Raw genomic sequence first — 19,732 nt, 5'->3', positions numbered from 1 at the left:
TTGCCGTGGTTGGAAACGGAAGATTTTTTCGGGTTGGGAGCGGTGGAAGTTGTGGTTTGGAAACCTGCTGTGGGTAACATAATGATGTGCACACGAGTACTGGTAAAAATGGTTGAAAATACACTATTTGTCCTTTGGAATCGCTTCTGTTGTGCTTTGCTCATCTCAGAACAGCAACAGTGTTGGCTATGAGGGGTCTCAGAGCTGCCTTTTCCCAGCCTGCCCTCGGGAGCTGTGTGGGAATGGACACTCTGGAAGAGACCTGCTGCTCTCTCCTGGTCCAGGAGGAGCTGCAGAGCCAAAAACATCAGGGATAAATACTGCCTTCAGGTGTTGGATGTGGAATCATTTGGGTGCAGAGCTCGGCGCTTCCCAGTGTCCGACCGGTCCCGGGGACCTCGCCTGGGGACTGTCACATGTCACCACAACACACGTGGCTCTCGCTGTGGCTTCTGCTGGGAGATGGGATGTTTTTTGCCTTGTTCTGGGGAGGAATCCAAGGTCGCTGCTGGGCGAGGGGGGAACTGGGGACTCCGGGGAATCTGAGCCCGCTCTTTCTTCTCTGGCCGCGTCAGCGCCCGGAACGTGGCGGCTCCGCTGACGCACGAGGGGCTCGGACCCCGCGGGGTCCCAGGGCTGTGTCAGCCACACAATCACCCTCAGTGCAGCCTCTGGAGAGTCCACCCTCCCTGCTGGTAATTCCTGGAGCTGCCCAGCCGGGATGAATCGGGGCATTCACGGGGGGCCGGAGTTCAGGGCCCGGCTGGCAGGGCCGGGCGTGGTGTGACGTCCGTCCGGGGGTTACGCTCGTGCTGGCGGCACTGACACATGCCAGGGTCGTGCCCCTGCTCCTGAAATGTCACAGGGAGGCACGGAAGCTGCTGCACCAGGCTTGTTCCAGCCCTGGGTGATTTGGGAAGCAGCGTTTGCTCAGCTTGCACGTGCGTCTGCCCGGCGTCAGGCACCGTCAGGCCCAGGGCAGCGTGGATTAAACCCCCTTTTTTCGGGGATTGGCTGCTGCAGCGGAGGAAGAGGATGGAGCTTCATCCTCAGCCCTGCCCTGCACATAACTCTGCCTCCAGTTTGGCTCCTGGGCACTGGTATCCTTAATTTTTTTGCGAAGGAGGTCCCTAGAAATTTAAGGGCTGTTGGTGGGTCAAAGCCTTGTCGAGTTGTGTGGGGTTAATCCTGTGCCTTCCCTCGCTCCTTGTGAGCTCTCTGTGCTGTGTCAGGACTGGGAATACAGGGAACACTCCCAGGAACACTCCCAGGAACACAGGAGTGACCCTTGTACCATCACAGGAAAACTGCTCCCGAGGGTTCAGGGTGACCCGCTGGTGACAGAGGCTGGATCAAACCCCCAAATTCCCAACTGCTGTGCCCAGGCAGCGAGGCAGTGCTGTCTTTCTAGGCTAAGCTTTATTTAGAGCAGGAGTAGGCTTGTTTTGGGAAACAGCCTTGCATGGGCAGATGAGATGTTTTCTGAATCTCAGAGGAGCTCCGTGGCTTCCTTTAGGATTTTGCGCCGTGGATCGGGATCTCTTGAAGCATCCTCATCTCCCTCTTCCTCCTGTGTATTTTGGAGGAGAGAGAGGAAAACACTCCAGTGATTACCTTGGCCATCACTCCTATAAAAATACAGGGAATAGAGTGTTGGTTTTTACTGTATCCTCCCCCTTGTCTCCCCGAGTGCCTCAGTTTTAACTGTATAAAGGAATTTTTTTAAGGTTCGTGAAACCACATAAAACTAAATGTGGTTTCAGCTCGTCACCAGGCTCCCAAATATCCCCTGCTTTGGTTTCCCACTCCCCCAGGTGGGAAAAAAGGGGTTTTTTTAGCAGCGTGCCAGCTCGAGCTCCGAGTGCTGCCTCCCGGCACCGCTGCAACAGCTGCTATTTACTTGGGAGGGGAAAACCTGGGAAGCAAATGTTGCTGGGTGAGCGAGGAGTGTGAAGCACGTGCGCTGGTGGTGCTCGGGGCAGGGCTGTGGGACCATATGCCTCCTGGCAGGGAGCTCTCCCAGTGGCCTGAGGAGCTGGGAAGGCAGGGTGGGAACGGGTGGTCGCGTGATGTCGAACTCCCCGGAGCGTTCCCAGACCCGATCCAGGGCGAGCCTGAGCGTTTTTCTGGAATATTTAGGGATGGAGGTGAGGAGGAGCCGCCTGTCTCCGGGTGGCAGGGGAAGAGGAGGCGGCAGCACAGCCGGGGCGTAGCCTAAAAGTAGGTTTGTTGGTTATTCCCTGTGTTTTCCACGCTCTGGAGCCGCGGCCACGGCGGGCAGGTGCGACGCAGACACATCCCTGGGGCGCTGTTTCCTTCCCACTTGAACCAATATTGATGTTTTTCCGGAGCGGTCAATGGCAACGCTCCCCTCCTTCCCCTCCAAGGTTTCACTGATACCGGGATTGGGAGATGGGCACGGGATAAAATTAGCCCGGGTGAAGCAAGCGGATACCAAAGCAATGAGCGGGGCGTGCACGGCTCCCAAACACCTCCCTCCACCTGCAGCGCCCGTGCAGGGAGCTTCGAGCATCCCAGGGGTTTTATCCCGGCGAAACCGGGTGGAGCAGCCAGGAAGAGCCTCGGTTATTCCTTAATTATTAATTTTTCCACCTGTCCTGTCCAGAGGGGCCTCCCCCCCCTCACACCCCACCCCGTGCTCCGGTTGAGCCACAACCGTGTGTTTCACAACCGTGCTCAAAACGGGTATTTTTGTAGCACAGTCGGGGCCTAAAACAGCCCTGCAGAATTCTGCCCGCCCACGCGCCTGGCGTGAGTAATTTTCTTTTGATGGGTGAGTAAAATATCGTTGTTTTTTTTTTTTTTTTTTTTTTTTTTTTAACTCGTGCTCCTCTCTTGGAAGGGGTGGGAGAGCCGATCCTGACATTATTTTTGATTTGCTCCGGCGCTGACACCGCGCTCGGCTCCGGGCATGGCACGGAGGGAGCTGCTCCCAGGAGCTGCCCAACTTCAGGAAGGTGCCTCCTTTCCCTGGCCTGACCTAAAAACGCATAAAATCGATGTTTACACCTTCTTTTTACACCTCTTCTTGCCTTCTCCCCCGCTGCCCTGACACCCGTTCGTGGCTCGGCGCCTGCGAGTTTGCAGGGGTGGGGTTGGAATCCAGGTGGGAGCACACACCTGAGGGATGGGGGGAGTGTTTATTCCCGAGGGATCAGCATCCCCACACCCCACCCCGTGACCTCCCCTCTCGCCTGCGCCGAGGAGAACACCCAAACTGGGATTTGGCGCAGAGTCTCCCTCGACAGAAGCTGTTTGTGATCCGTTGGAATCGGTTTTTTTCCCCCTTTTTTTTATTTTTTTTTTGCCTCCGCGCTGTGTTTGGAGCGGTTGCCATGAGTTCCCTGCGAGGGGGAGCGGGGTGGGACGGTGCCTGCAGTTTCCATGGACACCACGGAGCACAGCGAGGCATCCGGAGCGATGCTGGAGAGGAATGTCGAACCTGAGCCTGCCTCTGAGCCCGGCTCACCTGGGCCGGGCTGGGATCCCCCCTGTGCCGAGGGCTTGTTCCAGGACAGCCCTCATGGCCATGAATTTGCACTTTTAGGTGTTTTTAGGGAGCCCAAGATATTAGATCTGTGATCCAGGTGCTGTTTTTAGGGAGCCCAAGGGGTGAGAACTGTGTCCAGGTTTCCAGGGTTGGTTTCCTTGGAAGCCTTTGCTTTTGTTCCCTCTCTTTGGGTCCTGTCCGGGCGGGGATCAGGCTCAGGAACACTGAACCACTCCTGCTCCAGCAGCTGCTCATGGAGGTCACAGCCACCCTTGAACTCTCTGGCCTTCCCATATCATGGAGAAGTCCTTTCCCAACACCTCCATCTCATGGGGATGCTTTACCCGAGTGCAGAGGGAGGAGAAGCTGAATTGAGTTCACTCGATAACAGAGCGAGAAAGTGAAGGCTCACATCCTTCCTCCTGTGCTCCCGACCTTCCTGTTGATGTTTGCAGGAACACTTTGATCTCTCCTGGGTAGCAGCTGGTCCCCGTGAACAGGCAGATTTCCTGGATGCAGTTCCACCTTGAGCTGAATCCACTCCCAAATCAGGAGCCTGGAAAAGGGAAGGGCCCCACCTGGCACAGGGGCAGTTTCTGGGGCAGCTTTGAGGCAGTTTTTGGCTTCATGAGGGATTGGGTAAAAATAATAGTTTTGTAGGATCCCTCATCATGCCACATGCCAAAATCCTTGGGAAAACCAGCCCTGGTGGGTCGGGGTCACCTTCACAGGCTGGGTGTTGTCCTCCTGCCTGCAGGCAGAGAGAGGTTTCTTTCCGGTGAAGGAATTGAGATTTTTGGTGGAAATTCAAGGAGTGAGAAGCTCTGGCGGGGATCCAGCCTGTGCTGGCGCTTGGGGTTTCGATGAGAGAGAAGGAAAAAAAAGAAAAAAAAAAAAAAAAAGCCCTGAAACTTTCCACGGGAAGCGGGCGCTTCCCACAGAACATGGATTTAGGTGGTGGTGCCGATAAAAACCGGTTGTGGCCACCAGTTCATACCACACCGACTCCTGTGGGCCCCCAGCCAATGCCACCTGGGGCAAAAATATTGAATTCAGGGACTCAGTGTCGCTTTTCCCAAATTAATTAACCTCCAAACTGCCCCGGCCTCAGTTCTTCCTGCTCCTGCTTGTCCCTCCATCTTCCTTCCTTCCCTCCCCAGCCCCTGCTCGGCAGCTCAGCATCCCCAGGGGCAGCATTTTATGGGCTGTGGGTGAAAATACTTGGGTTTTATCCCTTGTTTATCAGCAAAGGGTCTTCTGGGGCCTGATGAGGGGTGGCAAAGCCACGTTCAGATGGAAGGAGCCAGGGAAGAGGGTCACATCCAGCGGTGATTTATCTGAACTCCGTCCAGAGCCAGGAGTGATGCCAAGATTTGATGTCCTGCTCAGCCCAGCCCAGCCAAAGGACCATCTCCTCCCTAAATTAGCAAGGATTGAGTCTGATTCCTGCTGGCAATTCCTTCGTGCCTCCGTTCCAGGGGACTGGTGGGGAGTGGGAGGGGGAGCTCCGTGTTTTAAGCTCCAGCTCCCCACAGACCTCATTGAGCTCTATCCCCCCACTGCCTGGGAGGTTTGTTTCCAACTCTCCTGTGCATCCAGAGGAGAATTAAGCTGCTTTGGTGTGTGTGGCCCTGGGTTTGCACATGGAAAAGCCGAGTAAATATATGATATTGCTGGGGAAACTTCAGAGAAAATCAGCCACAGCTTCTCCCACCTTCCCCTCCCTGGGGTTCCTGAGCATCCCCGAGCCGAGCTCGCAGGATTCTCTCCACCCACACTTTTTTCCCTACTTGAAGCTCTTCCCACCCCCTCCCTGCAAGTGCCTCCATCCTCCTCCCTCCCAGCTGAACCCCACTGCCTTCCCAAACTCCCGGTGACCTCCCGGGGAGGGGGTTGGAGGGGCCGGGATGCTCCCCCGGCCCCGCGGCGCAGGGGGGGGACGGGGTGGGAAGGCTCCGGGCTGTGACTCAGCGCTCAGCGCTCTTCAGGAACGGGATTTCAAGGGATTTCACACCCCAAACACAACCCCAGCTTTCTCTCGCTCAGCAGAAACGAGAGATCAAAAAAAAAAAAAAAGAGAAAAAAAAGAAAAAAGGCAAGAAACACAGATTCCGGTTTTACCTTCGGTGTTTCTAGACCTGGGCTCAGCTTTTTTTGAGGTATTGGTGAGATCCGAGCCGGGAATCTGTGGCAAAACTGGATGTGGACTCATCCCCCTCTAATTTATTTACGTGATGCCCATCAGACATTTTTCCAACCTCCTAATTTTGGAGTGGTGTTGCTGTGGCAGGTTGCACGTTGTGTGTCCCCCACACACACACTTTGCAGGCCGGGACACAATTCCTGAAGGGAACAAAACATTGGGTGCCAGCAGCAGTTTGGAGTCGTGGGGTGAAATAATCGGGTTTAAAACCTCCAAGGAAAAATCCATACCTCTCATGGTTTGGTTTTTTTTTTTTTTCTTCCTCACTGCTTCCTTTCCTGCTTGTGCATCTCTTTTTTTACCCCCCACAGAACCATATTAAGAGGCAGAGATTCAGAAACCAGGGAAATTATCTGAAATTGTAAAACAGAACAAAAAAAAACCCCAATAATTGGGGAACAGACCTGACTTGCACAGGGGGGTTATTTTTTACAGAGGTTTTACTGAGACAGACATAATTACCAAGTGGCATCACGACACTCACAGGGGTATTTACTGCTGCACAGTGGATCTGCAGCACTCCCTTTGCTTCTGGAAGAAAGTGGCCGGGATTTGGGGGGTTCACTCCCCTCCTTGGTGCTGCAGAGATGGGGAATGGGACGGGATGGGATGGGATGGGATGGGATGGGATGGGATGGAACCCCCTCGTGCTCCTGCTGCCTTCCCTACCTGTGCTCTCAGCTCTGTGATACCCAACTGATGCTGATTCTCAGCTTTCCCTGTCCCACATCCCTCTTACCACCAGAATTCCCTTGATTTAACCCAGTTTTCCCATGGCCAGGGCCAGTTTGGGTTGCTCTCTGAATCCCCCAGACAAGGTGGAGGGGCAGGTTGTGCACAGGTAATTTTTAATTGTCCTTTCCCAGTGAGAACCAGCCTGGCTCCAGCTCCTGCAAACTGGTTTTAACTGGGATAACACTCCCCTGGGTAAAAACCCCATTTTTTTTTTCCTCCTTCCACCAAGATAAGTGGATGCCATCACTTCCAAAAGCGTCGGGTGACGGCACCTGGCTGCGTGTGGTGCCTCATTTGAGTTTATATTTTGACCCACGGAGGAAAACACGAAAGGAGAGAAAAAAAAAAAATCCGTCTATTTTTTGTTTTCTTCCTGTAAGGCACCACACCCCCACTTATTGACAGGGAAATTATACACCAGAGGGGTGTTTGTTTATAAAAGAAGTGTGATTCAGCTGCCGCAAGGAGCCTGGAAAGGGTTAAACCCGAAATTATATCGGTCCGACTGGAGAACCATAAACAGGAAGTTCTTCCAGAAAAATTTAAATTTAAACCTTGGGTGACTCAGGTTGGCTCCAGAGCTGCTCAGGAAGGGACACAGGGGTTGCAACCCTGGATTATTCCCGGTGGGTAATTACGCTGGTGGTTTGAAAACAGCAGGGAAGGCGGGAAGAGCGAGGCTGGGAGGGATCAGGGAGTTGGATAATCCCAGTTTTTTTTGTTTGCTCCATCACAGACCTTTTCTCCCATTGCTCAGAGTTGGGTTTTGCAGCAAGTTACACTGGGAAAAATGTTTCCTGGGAGTCCAGTTGGATGGAGCAATGTTGGAGCAGTGCTGGCGGGGGGGCACTTGGGAGTGGAGCTGGTTTGGGAACCAGCAGTGGGAAAAGCCAAACTGGGAGGCAGCAGGAGCAGAGGCCAAGCCAGAGTCCCAAAATCCATGTTTTTTTAGGTCAAACCTTGGGTATCAGTGTGAGAATTTGGGCTGGTCCAGGAGGGGACTCGGGCACCTTCCCAGGAAGTACCTGACGTGGATTTGGGATGGGATGGGGTGGGATGGGATGGGATGATGCTGAGCTCCAGGTGAGGCATCTCTGGGAAAAAATACTTTGATTTGATTATGAAACATTTCATTATGAGCCCGGATTTTTCCGTTTAGTTAAACCACCACAGCACAGAAATATTGGGAGATTTTGGCTGAGAGGCTTTAACCAAGCAGCACCTCTTTAACTTAATTAAATACACCGAAAACAGCAGTGGAATTCCTGGATTTTCATTATACTGCTAGGTGAAAGAAATCCAATTATTTTCAGGCCGGCAGCGTGGCTGTACCCAGCTGACCCAACCACCCTTACATATGTTGTGTAATTTATTTAGAGTACTCTTCACCTTCGAGAAAACCATTCAGGTAACCCAGATTTTCCTGGGAATTAAGGATTTTAAGAATGAAGGCTGTGCTGGCAGGTGAGCTGCTCCTCCAGCTGCTGGAGCAGAGGAATCCTTTGAAGCAGCTCACAGCTCCAGACAACCCAGGTTGTTACTTTTTTTTAATATCCTCTTTCTAAATATTTACAGGGTTTGTTTGGGGTTTTCATTATTGCTTCATCCTCCCTGTCAGGTTTGTTTTTAAGCAGAGGGTGTTCTTCAGCTGTTTGTGGAGCATCCTTGCATTTATTTGGGGTGGTGGGAGGGTGGGGAAGGTGCTGGGCTGGAGGTGCTGACCCTAGGGGTCACAGTGGCTCTTGGGGAATCACAGGATCATGGAATATCCCGAGCTGGAAGGAACCACAAGGATCAGAGTCCAACTCCTGGCCCTGCACAGACACCCCAACAATCCCACCCTGTGCTGAGAGCATTGTCCAAACTCTCCTGGAGCTCTGGCAGCCTTGGGGCCGTGACCAAGCCCTGGGGAGCCTGGGCAGTGCCCAACCACCCTCTGGGGGAAGAACCTTTCCCTGAGGTCCAACCTGACCCTGCCCTGGCACAGCTCCAGCCATTCCCTGGGTGCTGTCTCTGCTCACAGGGAGCAGAGATGGAGCTGCCCCTCGTTGTGGAACGCTGTGAGGTCTCCCCTCTGGCTCCTCTTCCACCCTTTCCCTCTCTAGGGTATCCACACTGCCCACAAAGTGCCGGGGGACAATCCCTGCTCCCCCAAACCCCTCGGGGCTGCTCAAACCCAGCGGCGTCGCCGCTCACACCTTCCCCTCTCCTCTCTCTCTCTCTCTTCCAGGATCCCGTTCAAGATCGGGCAGCCCAAGAAACAGATTGTACCCAAGACAGTGAGTAAACCAGTTCCCTCTTTTTAGCTCCAGCCTTGGATCATGTGGCTGATGAGTCAAGCCGGCACTTTGACTCGTCCCATTTTGCGGAGTGTGGGAGGGAGCTGGAGCAGCAGAACCTGTTGCCGCGTGTGACCAGCGCTCGGTTCCTCGTGCGAGGAGCGAGGGGGAGCCCCATCCAGGGAGAGTATTTTGCTTTGGGATCTGTTTAAATTATATATATATATATTTTTTTAATTTTTTTAATTTTTTTTTGGAGGTGGTGGGGGGGAGAAGAGCTCTTTTGGGCTGGCACGGTTTTTTTCCCTCGGAGATGGCTGAACGGGTTTTGCTTCCTTCCTTCCTTCCTTCCTTCTCCCAGCAATGGGCTTGTTTGTTCATCCTTTCGGAGCAGATGGAGGAGGAGGAGTGGTTCAGATCGCTGAATATAACTGTTTCCAAAGAAAGGCTTATAAGCTGAGATGCTTTAGTGCTCGGGCGTGAATTAATTTGTGCTGCACAGCATTTGCTTTAAAAGCAAATTAAAAAAGCATTTTGTATTCCCGTGGATTTGAGGCTCCTACCCCAAGTGCTGCTGCTGCTGCTTGCAGCTGCCTGTGGTATTTTCCCTCCTTAAGCAGCTTGGCTTTGCATTTGTCCCGTGCCAAAAAAACAAAGCTGTGGAACCTCCCAGGAGCTGCCCCTGCAAAGTCACCTGCACACCTGGTCTAAAACCAAGGCCCTGGCAGGCAGCACCGGGGGCAGACCTTGTTTCTCCAGCAGCATTGGTGAGCTAATCCCTTGAACCAGACTAGCATCCCTGATCCTTCCTCTCCGGGCCGCTAATTCCGCAGGATGCGTGGGCACCCCTGCTCGTGGGGCAGTTTCTCCTTGGGACATGACATTTTCCCTGGAGGCAGAGGGCTAATCCCCCCACTCCCTTTAAGGCTTGATTGTCATGTTTTATTCTGCAGGATTTGGTGGCTGTCTGCTGCCGTGGAACTGCAATTTGCTGTAACAGCTCCAAACTGTCAGCACAGAATTTGAGCCAGGCAGGCGACAAGATGAGGGCTCATAAAATTCCTCGGTGGTTTCTGGTTTTCTGCTTCCTTCAGCTGCCCTTTTCCAGGGGCTGGTGGTCCACTGGCTGGTTGTGGTCCATCAGGTGAGACAGCCACCAGCCTCAGGTGTTCACAGCCCTCCCAGCTCATCCCAGGAGCCCTCACTTTTCTTTGCTCCGTCACATTTTGCCTCTCACCCTCTTTCCAACACCAGTGTCCTTCCAGGCTGGTGCAAGACCCAACTGCTCTGCAGCTCTGGGTGTCTTGACCATCTTTCCTGGACGTCCCCATCCCACCCATTCCCACATCCCAGCTGACTGTATTATTTTTTCTTGCTGATTTCCCTCACCACCTCCTGCATTCGCCGTTGTGAGAGGTTTGTCTCCCCCAAAATCAGCCATTCCCGAGCTTGAGCTCCCCTGCAGATGAACAGTGGCACCTTCGAGATCTTCCCTTCCCCAGAGCTGCTGGAATGTGCTGTTCTGAAGCAGTTGGCAGGCTTTGCTTATATATATATGTGTGTGTATTAAATAGAACAGCTCAGAATATCCGGCAGGCAGAGGTTTGTTCAGCAGCAAGAGCGTTCCCAGGCCTTCTCCTTTTCCTTCCTTCCTTCCTCAGCTCCCCAGGAACAAGATTTTGTGTCAAGGACTCCCAAGTTGGAGACCAATTTTTAAGTGGCTTCCACTTGCTGTGTGATGATGATGATGATGATGTTGCTCTCCAGGCAGCACATTCATGGAAAGCAGAAAACAGGAAGCTCCCTAAGCCTTGGAACTTCACAGCAAGTGTAAAGTGCAGCTCTTCAAAGCAGAACAAATGGCAGGAAACCACCGATATCCCCCGGGATCAGGCATTCCGTGTCGTGGTGTGGAAGGGATGGGGTTGCTTTGTAGCCTCAGCGAGCTGCAGGCCCCCAAATTCACCTCCTGGTTGCGGGCTGAGATGCTCCATCTGTGCAGGCTTTTGGGAGCAGCAGTAGCAGCCAAGGTCTGTGATATTCCAGATGTTGGGCTCTGGAGCCCGCTGCAGGAAGTGGGAAGGTGTGGCATCTCCAGGGCTGCATCCCAAGCCCATCAGAAGGGAAGTGGTTGTGGGTTAGAGGATCTCCCACTCACAGGGACTGGACCACAAAAGAGGATCAGGGAGGTGGGGAGGGGGAAGCTAAAAAAAAAAAGGCATTTGTTAGGATCTGACTTCTCTGGCTCTCCACGAGGCCTGGGACTGGAGTCAGGAGAGGGGGGTGGCTTTGCCAGGAGGCTTTTTTGTTGTCTTGATGAAGCGATGCTGGGGCTGGTGTCAAATCCAGGCCGACATTAGTCCTGAAAAGCAATTTGCCTGGGCTGCCGAGGAATTAGTCATGACTCCCTGGGCCCACTCGCCTCTGATCCTTTGGAGAAGGGCACGGTGTCAGCCACAGTTTAGCTCTTCAGGGAGGAGGAAACCCCCCTGGAAAATATCAGCTGGTGAACCGAGGTGATCTCCCACTCCCCAGACATGCCTCTGCTTTGTTTCCACCTTAACCTGGGCAAATCCAATTCCAGACAGCATAATCTCTCCCCTCCTCTTCCCTGAAAAGAGCAGCTGTCACCGGGCTTGCCGGGAGCCGGGTGGGAGGATCTAACGCAGCGAGGACCTGCTGTCAGCAGAGCAGCACAGGACACAGCCCCACAGCCCAATTAAACTAATGCCCGGTGATAGGAGTTAAACCTGTTGGAATTACATCTCTCTGCACAACGTTTATTGCTCTGACCCAACACGGAGATGCTCTCCCCTCCCTCGGGACAGCTCCGGTCGGAGCGGAGGTTACGGAATCGGAGCTGTCTTGTCTCCCGAGCTCTCCCGCAGCTCCAGCTCGCTGAAGTTCACCCGTGTCACCCCGAGGTTGTTCCCTGCTCTTCAGCAGGGCTGGGGTTATCCAAGCAGGCAGGGAGCAGGGAAGCAGAGCCGGCTGTGCAGCTCCCTGTGGGAGCCAGCCAGTGCTCGGGATGGGGCGGCCCGGAGCGCGGCCCCTCGCATCACCCGGGTTTGATCCCTTCTCCCTCCCTGCTTCCCTCATCCCTGCTCCATCCTGGGCTGACTCAGACCACTCTCCCTCCTCCTCCTCGCTGGCCAACCTGGGCTGAGTCAGCTTGGCAGGGAGCGGGACCTGAGCTGCCAAACCTCCCTTCCTTGACTCATCCCGGCAGCTCTGCCTTCCCCAGGGGTGTGGGACAGAGGAGCTCCATGAGCAGGAGGATTCCACTGCAGCTGCTGGCCCTCGGTGCCTTTCCATTGGGCTCCACCAGTGAGCTGGAAATCCCAAAACAATGGAGTGAATGTCGCAGAAATGGTGGGGTGAGATCAAGTGACTCCGGTTAAACCATTTTACTGGTTTTCACTTCGATTTTCAGTGGGACCAAACTGGTCTCTGCATTTGGGAGGTGCATCCTTTTTCCCTCTGCCACTTTTCTGGAAAGCTTTCTTTCTGAGTGGGGGTTTGGAGAGCTTGCTGGGTGAAGTCCATGACATCCCAGACCCACCTGAATTCTGCAGCGTTGCTCTGGCTCAGGGCCCTGCAGGGTGAATATTCACCCACATGGCTTAACCTTGAATCTCTAGCTTGATGGGATGGCAAAAGCTCAGCAGAAATTCCAGGTTATAACAGAATTTCTGGCCTAATTATATGGGTTTCTCTTTTTTTTTGGAGAGGAGGGAAGAAGAAACACATGGTCTCCTCTTTTTCCCAAGACCCACGAAGAGGCTGAGACCACAGGAACATGTAGAAATCAGCTCATCCTCCTCCTCCAGGAGAGAAAAATAAACCTCAGGGGAATAGGAGGGTTCATCACAGTCCCTTATTTCCATCTCTTTGTAGTATTGGCTTTGGTCTTGGTTCATTGCCTCGTAACCGTGGCGGTGATTATGATCCCGCCCTTAAAGCAGGAGGGATGTTATCGCAGGTGGGAGGCCCAGTGTTTGCAAACAAAAAATAACTGGGTGAAGAAGGACGTTGTTTCATCTCAGAGCTTTCAAGAACTCGTAGTTCTTTATGTAGATTTAAATAAGAACCCCCGAGTCGAGCGATTTTTTTACATTTCCCTGTGCCTGGAAGGAAGGAAAAAAAAAAAGGTTCGGCGCAGAAACACGGTTTGATTTCTTGAGTTCTCGCAGAGAGGCTGTGGAGAAGTGGGATTATTTTAATATCACGGAAACTTCCCTTCAGGATATTGTAATTTTCCTGCCTGTACTTCTTGTTCTCGTTACTCTTAACGTGACAATCCTCTCCACGGCCTTGTGCCGTGAGTGTCGGCTGCGTGTGACCACTGGCAGCTCCCGGGAGCAGGAATTACCGTGTGCTCTGTGGAGTGTTCCCAGCTTGGCCTCCTCGCCTGGGAGTCTGCACGGTGGGAGCCTGTGAGAGGAGGTTTTCCCTCTCCGGAGCGCTCTGCTCCCGGCTGGATTTGTGGGATATCTGGGCTCCCGCGACGCCGGCGGGAGCGGCGGTGACTGGGAGGCTCCATGAGCTCCCAGACTGTGATGACTGGGAGCCAGTTGCTGCCTGTGGGCGTGAAAAATAAGAGCAATCCATGGGCAGCTGTCTCTGGAGAGATGGGCTGGGGATGTGAGTCAGGCCAGGCAGCTGAAGTGTCTCCGTGTGGAGCCACCTCGATCCCATGTGGAAAGCACACAGGCACTGGGATGGGGTGACTGGGGGAGCCTGGAAGGTTTGGGGGTTCACAGCACCTTATGGGGAAGTTTTGCCTTTATGGAATGAATCCTAGAATCCCAGAATGGTTGGGGTTGGAAGGGATCTTAAAGCTCATCCAGTTCTTCCACCCCCTGCCAGGAGCAGGGACACCTGCCACTATCCCAGGTTGCTCCAACCTGGCCTTGGACACTCCCAGGGACGGGGCAGCCACGGCTTCTCTGGGAAATCCATTCCAGGGCCTCCCCACCCTCCCAGGGAGGAATTTCTTTCTGATATCCCATCTAACCCTCTGGCAGTGTGAAGCCATTCCCTGTGTCCTGTCAGGCCCATGTCCCAAGTCCCTCTCCAGCTCTCCTGGAGCCCCTTCAGGCACTGGAAGTGCCCCATATCCATTAAGCAACAATGCCTTTTGCTTATTGCACAGAAAGGAGGGAATCTAACAGCAAGAAGGGACAGATACCCTGAGTATTTGCAGGTAGCTTAGTTTCATAACCAAACCCTCCAGTTTTTTAGAGGAACTGGTTGCCGAGCAGACACCAGGAAGATCCTGCAGAAGGTGGAGAAGGCTGGAGCTCCACACCGAGGGAACGACCCCACCAGCCTTCAAAGGGCATATTTTCGAGTCGCGCCCGACCCTCTCTGGTTTGCAACCAAAACAATTCACACCTAGGGCTTATAAATAGAGTGCAGCCCTCCCTGGTTATTTTAGCAGCCGGAACAGCCACGGGGATGGAGGGTGAGCTTTCCCCCGTGCCGGTTACCTGACCTCCCGGCACCAGCTGCCGCGGATTTCTGCAGCTCCGCGAACACCAGGCACAAAGTCGTGTGAGCTGCCCCCACACTGCTCCGTTCCCGTTCTCCAGCGACCAATTTTAGCAGCACAGAAAGGGAGCTGGAGCTACCGTGGGGGTTTTTTTTGTTGTGTTTTTTTTTCTGCAGGCAGGGAGAGCCAGCTCGCATCCCCCGGATGGTGGGAGCTGATGGTGCGGACAGCTGGCCACTGGGACGGGGCTGGTGGCTGCCTGCCTTCACACTGGGCTGGAGGAGCTCCAGTGCAGCCATCCCTCCCCCCCCTCAAAAAAAAAAGAGACTTAGGAATAGAGGTTGCAAGAAAACTGGGATTTCTGAGCTCCCATCTTAAAATTCGGGTCTTTTAATTTCGCTTGAAACGTCCCCATTTAAGTGCTCGGGTGTCGCGTGGAGCCCGGGATTGAAATCCCGAGGACAGCGTGGAGAATTGGAACAAACCTTTGGATCCTTCTAGTCCTGGCTGCCTCCAGCACTCCACACTTCCTTAATAGCACAGGAGCTTGACAACACAAGTGAACCCGGTGCTGGTCCCATGACAACAAACGCGCATGTATTTACTCTTGGCTGGTCAATTGAAATCCATTTGCTTCTTTGGTTGACGAGGTGTGGAATGAATGTTTCGAGTGTGTTAAAACAGTCAGCATGGAAGGAAAAGTTCCCTAAAATATCTCCCATCGCTGGAGATCTGCTGCCAGATAGCAAGTAGGAGGGAGCAGTCATTGAGGGAGCGTCGGGAGAAGGCTGTGCCTGAGCTCTGAGCTCCCAGCACAGGTTTCCCCTCCCTTTTTGAGGTGTCACAGTCCACTTGGATCGTTGCTCCAGCCGAAGGGTTGCATGGGAGGGAGCCATGGCAGGGATAAGGAGCCTGTGGAGGGGGTGAATAATACAGAGATGGGAGGGCTCAGTAGTGGCTTGAGGGATTTAGGGGCAGTTTAACCATCTTGCTGAGGATGAGGAAGGAAGAAGCAGCTGGGAGGGGGTCTGGCATCCAGCCATGGCCAGACCCACCTCGGGGTCCTTTGGAGCTGGAGGAGAAGCAGCTTCTCTCAGCTTTTGGAAGAGAAAGTGGGCTCGTCCCCCCAGCACCTCTCGAGCTGTGCTCAGTTGTGATCTCCCTGCTTTTAGGGCATTCCTGTTCCATCAGCTTCCAGTTCATGTGCTGGAGCACATCCTCGGAGCGAGCTGGCACGTTTGGTGGCAGTGACTTTGCTCCAAGAGAGTCTGGAGTTGAAAAACCCCCAGACCCCATTTCCTTTTGGAGCAACAACCCGTTACAGCTGCAGCTTGTGCTTCCCAGGGTTCAGGCCGGCATTTCCCAGGGACAGGTTTCCCTGCAAAGGTTTGCCACTCCAGGCTCCCCTGCAGTCTCTTGGAGCTGATTTCCATCTCTTCTTTCCACAGGTGGAGAGAGACTTTGAAAGGGAATATGGAAAGCTGCAGCAGTGAGTATCAACCACACTGGTCAAACAGGACCGGCCACGTGCTTCTCTCCTGTCCTCTTACTGCATCTTCCCAGGGAATTTTAGCCAGTTATGCTCTTCCCAGGGAGCAAATCACTCACTGCCCTATAATTTCTAATTCTTCAGAGTTTTTCTGGTGGCTGAGTGTTGGAAGGTGTCCTAAGAAGTATTTGCAGTGGGGTTGAGGTTTGCAGATTGTGGCAGCTCTAAAAAAGAGTGTGAAATTCCCAGGAAACCGTGGGCTCCCTGGACAGCCCGACATCTCTGAGGGTCAGGAGTGGCTTTGCCATCCTGGCTGTGTCACAGGAGCTCACAGGGATCATCTGGAAGCATTTGGCTTTGCCATTTGTGCTGTGTGAGGACTTGAAGAAAATATGTGAGCTATGAATAAGAGATCACCAACTTGAAAAGGTTAAAAAACCATCTGAAAACAACCCAAAAGGGTTGAGCTGCACTGAACTTCGTAGAGCCTTGCCTGGATATTTTTAACTCCCACCAGAAGCCAGCATATTCAGCCCGTAAATGATTTGTTGCATGTATGATACACTTGGGTTTCTTTCTTTCCAAGATTCCGACTTTGCCTTCTTCTCCCATCTTTCAGATTGGAAGATCAGACCAAAAAACTTCAGAAGGATATGAAGAAAAGCACAGATGCAGACTTGGGTAAGTGACTGCAGGATACATAGACTGTGAACTTGGCCACAGAGAGATGAAGTGACTTTCTCGAGATCACATGAGTAATGTGTGACAAGCCTGGAAAACAAATCCCGAGCTCAGTCCCACTCAGTTTGCTTCGTTACAAGGCCATCTGCGAGAGGGCTGCGAGCAGCAGCTCAGCCCAGGGAACACAGAGCGTGTTCTGGGCTTGCTCCCTGTCTCCTGAGCTCTGTGGCCTTGGACAAATCCCTTTGTTTTCTCTGCCTCAGTTTCTGCAAAGTGAAAAATAGGCGTCGTCATTCCAGTTCTCGCATCAGCCGGGCGGGAGCAGCTCCAGCTGAGCCTCCTGTGTCAGCAGGGTGTAACTCACCTGCTTGGGGAAGGGCACTGAGGGTGGGACGAGGCTCTGGGGGGTCTGCAGAGCACAGGCTGTCCGTGTTTCCAGTAGGAACTACTGACCTGGCAGCTCTCATTCGGGAATAACCCTTCTCACTCCCTCGGTGGCCGCTTCCTTTGGCTTCTCCTCGTGGCAGTGGGCGACGCAGGAAGCAATAAACAGCTCAGCTCTGCCTGTTCCCAACACAGCTGCACGTTTGGGGTGACATCTGCCCTTTCAGGTGTCCTGTCCCACCTCACAGTGCCTCCCTGCTCCCTCCAGAGCTTCTCCAGTCAGGAACCAGCATTCCCACACCACATGGACACGGATCCGCTGGAGGGGAACCGGGAGCTGGATTCACTGGGTGCCGGTTATCGAACAGAGCGGGGCAGGAACCTGCAGCAAAGAGCTGCTTTAAACACAGATGGTTTTCCTCAGCATGTGGTTTGGAGCAGTCCCTGTTTGTGCCGGGCCCCCACAGCTCGGGAGCCAGGGCTGATGCACCAGAGCAAACAGGGGTGGGCTGGGCCGGGCCAACACTCATCCCGTGGGATTGGGGTCACAGCGGGGCAGCCGAGTGGGAAGGAGCCCCACCAGCTGGCAGGTTTGGGGCTTCCCATGATCCAGACTCACCTGTGTGTTTGTGTGTGTGTGTGTGCTCGGATATGCCAGACACAAACACGGATCCGGGCGCTTGCCGTGCTCTCCCACCCTTTCCCAGCACAGGGAGAGTGGTGGGAAAGGCACCAGAAACAGGCACTGCCAGGGCTCTTTTCCAGGGTGAAAACTGCCCTTTCCGAGGACTCTGGTCATTGTCAGGGATCCTTGGTAAGTTTTTCCTTGTTAAGGATTCCCCTCCCCTCCCTTGCAGTGGGCGTTGTTTATATGGAGCATTTCAAGTCCCAGAGGAGCTGTGGGAGGACTTTCTTTTTCCGTTCTGCTACATGGCAGAGTCACAAATGAGCCTTGGCCAGATCCAGGAGGATCTGATTTCTCATTTAAAGGCATGAAATCGTGAGTGTAGGGGAAGATGTCAGAGCACAGTCTGGTGAGGGATGGCTGAGGGGAAGGGAGGTGGATCAGATGGATCCCTGAGGATTGCTCTCCTCACCTGGCAGTGCCCATTCCCAAGGGGACATCCCTGTGCTTGCTCAGCCAACGTCCAGCCCCCGTCTCTGACAGGGCTGGCAGTTCATCCACGGTGTTGTGTCCTCCTGTCCTGTCCCTCTGTGCTGAGGGGGTTGGTTATTCACTGCCTGCAAACACTCCCTGGCAAACTGGACCTGGTGGCTCGAGTCTCCACCTTCTTCCCAAAAAACAAGACCGGTTCCTCCGTCTGCACAAGAACTATCCCTGTGAGGCTCTTCCAGCTGCAGCAGCGTGACTGGAACAGGGAATGGGATATCAGCAGCACTCCCTGTCCCGTGGCGAGAGATCACTCACCCCTTTCCCCACCCTCTTTCCAAAGAAAGCAGGATCTTAAGGAGCAGGAGGATGTTCTTTAACTGGAGATAAAAGGTCTCCATTGGAAGGAGGTGCAGGTGACCCACTAGATCCCTGTGGCTCATTGGAAGGAGGTGCAGGTGACCCACTGGATCCCTGTGGCTCAGGTTTGCCCTCAGTCTTCTCCTTTACTTTTGTCACGACTCAAACGAGCAGTGGACTGTAAAATCCTAAATTCCTTTGGCTGGAGCTGCATGAGCAAAGAGTGGTGCACACACTCCTGAGGGACAGGTGGTCCCTTCTCCCTCTCCCCTCTTTCCTTTCTCCTTTCTTCTCTCTCCTCTCCTCTGCCCTGGGACCCTCAGACCCCCCCTCGTCCCCCTTTTCAGCACCCTGCAGGTGAGGCCAGCGATGCAGAGGAAATTCCTGACCTAAATTCCCCTTGAACATTCCCAATCCCCCTCCCTCCAACTCCTGACCTCCCAGCCTCTCCCCTCCCTCGCAGTTCACTTGCAATCCTCTCTCCTGTGAAGGGGAAACTCAATTTTTCCTGCAGCCAAAGGAGTTGTGCCGTCCTCAACTCCGTCCCGTTCTGGCACAAATCCCTCCTCAGATGTGGTCACACATATGGATTATATCCCATCTGTTTAAAGGTTTAAATGCCTAAAGCCTTAATGTTTGGATAATAGATGGATACGGTAGCTTTGTTATTCCGTAGTTAGAGGCTCGTTCTGCTGTTGAGCTCCCCGGCTCTGCAGCTTCTGAGCTCTCTGTATAATTGTGTGTAACCTTTTAAATCGGAATGTTTAACCCCTTGATTTATGATCTTAAGCCCCATTATTTCAGATGGCTTTAACTTGGAATATCTGAGGCAGTACAGTAGGAGCCTTTCCAAAGCTCCTCCGTAGCACGGCTCAAGCATCTGGCTTTCTGATCTCAGGCTGGAATAACTTCCAGCACCGAGGAAAAAGAACATTTTATTTTTTTTTTAAGTACTCATGGCCCTTTTTTTTTTTTTTTTTGGTCTATTTTATCCCTGTTTATACTAATGCTTTCCTTTTTATTCATCTCTTTTTTTTTTTTTTTTCCATTCTGTACCTTGGCTAATTTCTTGTTCTTTTGTAGTGGTTCTGTCACAGGGATTGAATTTTCCCTTTGAAGACCAAGTGTTTGGAAAAAGAGGGGTGTGTCTGATGGGAAACAAGCTCAGTGAGACAGGAGCTGAAGCCCATCAGAGCGTGACCTGGTGCTTCTGGACTTCTTGGTGGCACTCCCAGGGTCTAAAGGGACTTTCCATTCACCCCTGGCTTGTTCTCCACGGGCACAAAATTTAGGCTTATTGGGGGGAAATGCTTAACTTGTGTCCCTGCTGCTGGAGAGGAAAAGAGAAGCCTCGTCTTCCAGCCCTGCCAGCCTGGTCCTTTCCCACTAAATCCACTTCAAATACATATTTTTTTTGGTTGTAAAGCCATTTGAAAGACTTAATGGACTGTGATTTTTCTCATTGTGGAAGAGCTGTAGTGAGGC

The 19,732-nt window shown here is 53.1% G+C and overlaps 1 protein-coding gene across 2 annotated transcripts in view; it reads left to right on the top strand.

The window, feature by feature from the left end:
• The window catches only part of BIN3 (bridging integrator 3), a 39,868-nt gene that overhangs the window by 1,511 nt on the left and 18,625 nt on the right, over nucleotides 1–19,732 (top strand). Inside the window, exons 2-4 of one of the 2 annotated variants that reach the window (XM_064638145.1) lie at nucleotides 8,680–8,728; nucleotides 15,671–15,711; nucleotides 16,331–16,392. In XM_064638145.1, coding sequence (XP_064494215.1) covers nucleotides 8,680–8,728; nucleotides 15,671–15,711; nucleotides 16,331–16,392 — 152 coding nt within the window. The remainder of the gene's footprint in view (nucleotides 1–8,679; nucleotides 8,729–15,670; nucleotides 15,712–16,330; nucleotides 16,393–19,732) is intronic. The other variant, XM_064638146.1, reaches the window with a different exon arrangement.

Source organism: Pseudopipra pipra, chromosome 28, assembly GCF_036250125.1.
Source record: "Pseudopipra pipra isolate bDixPip1 chromosome 28, bDixPip1.hap1, whole genome shotgun sequence".
Lineage (NCBI taxonomy): Eukaryota > Metazoa > Chordata > Aves > Passeriformes > Pipridae > Pseudopipra > Pseudopipra pipra.
This window is presented reverse-complemented; position numbering and strand designations above follow the sequence as displayed.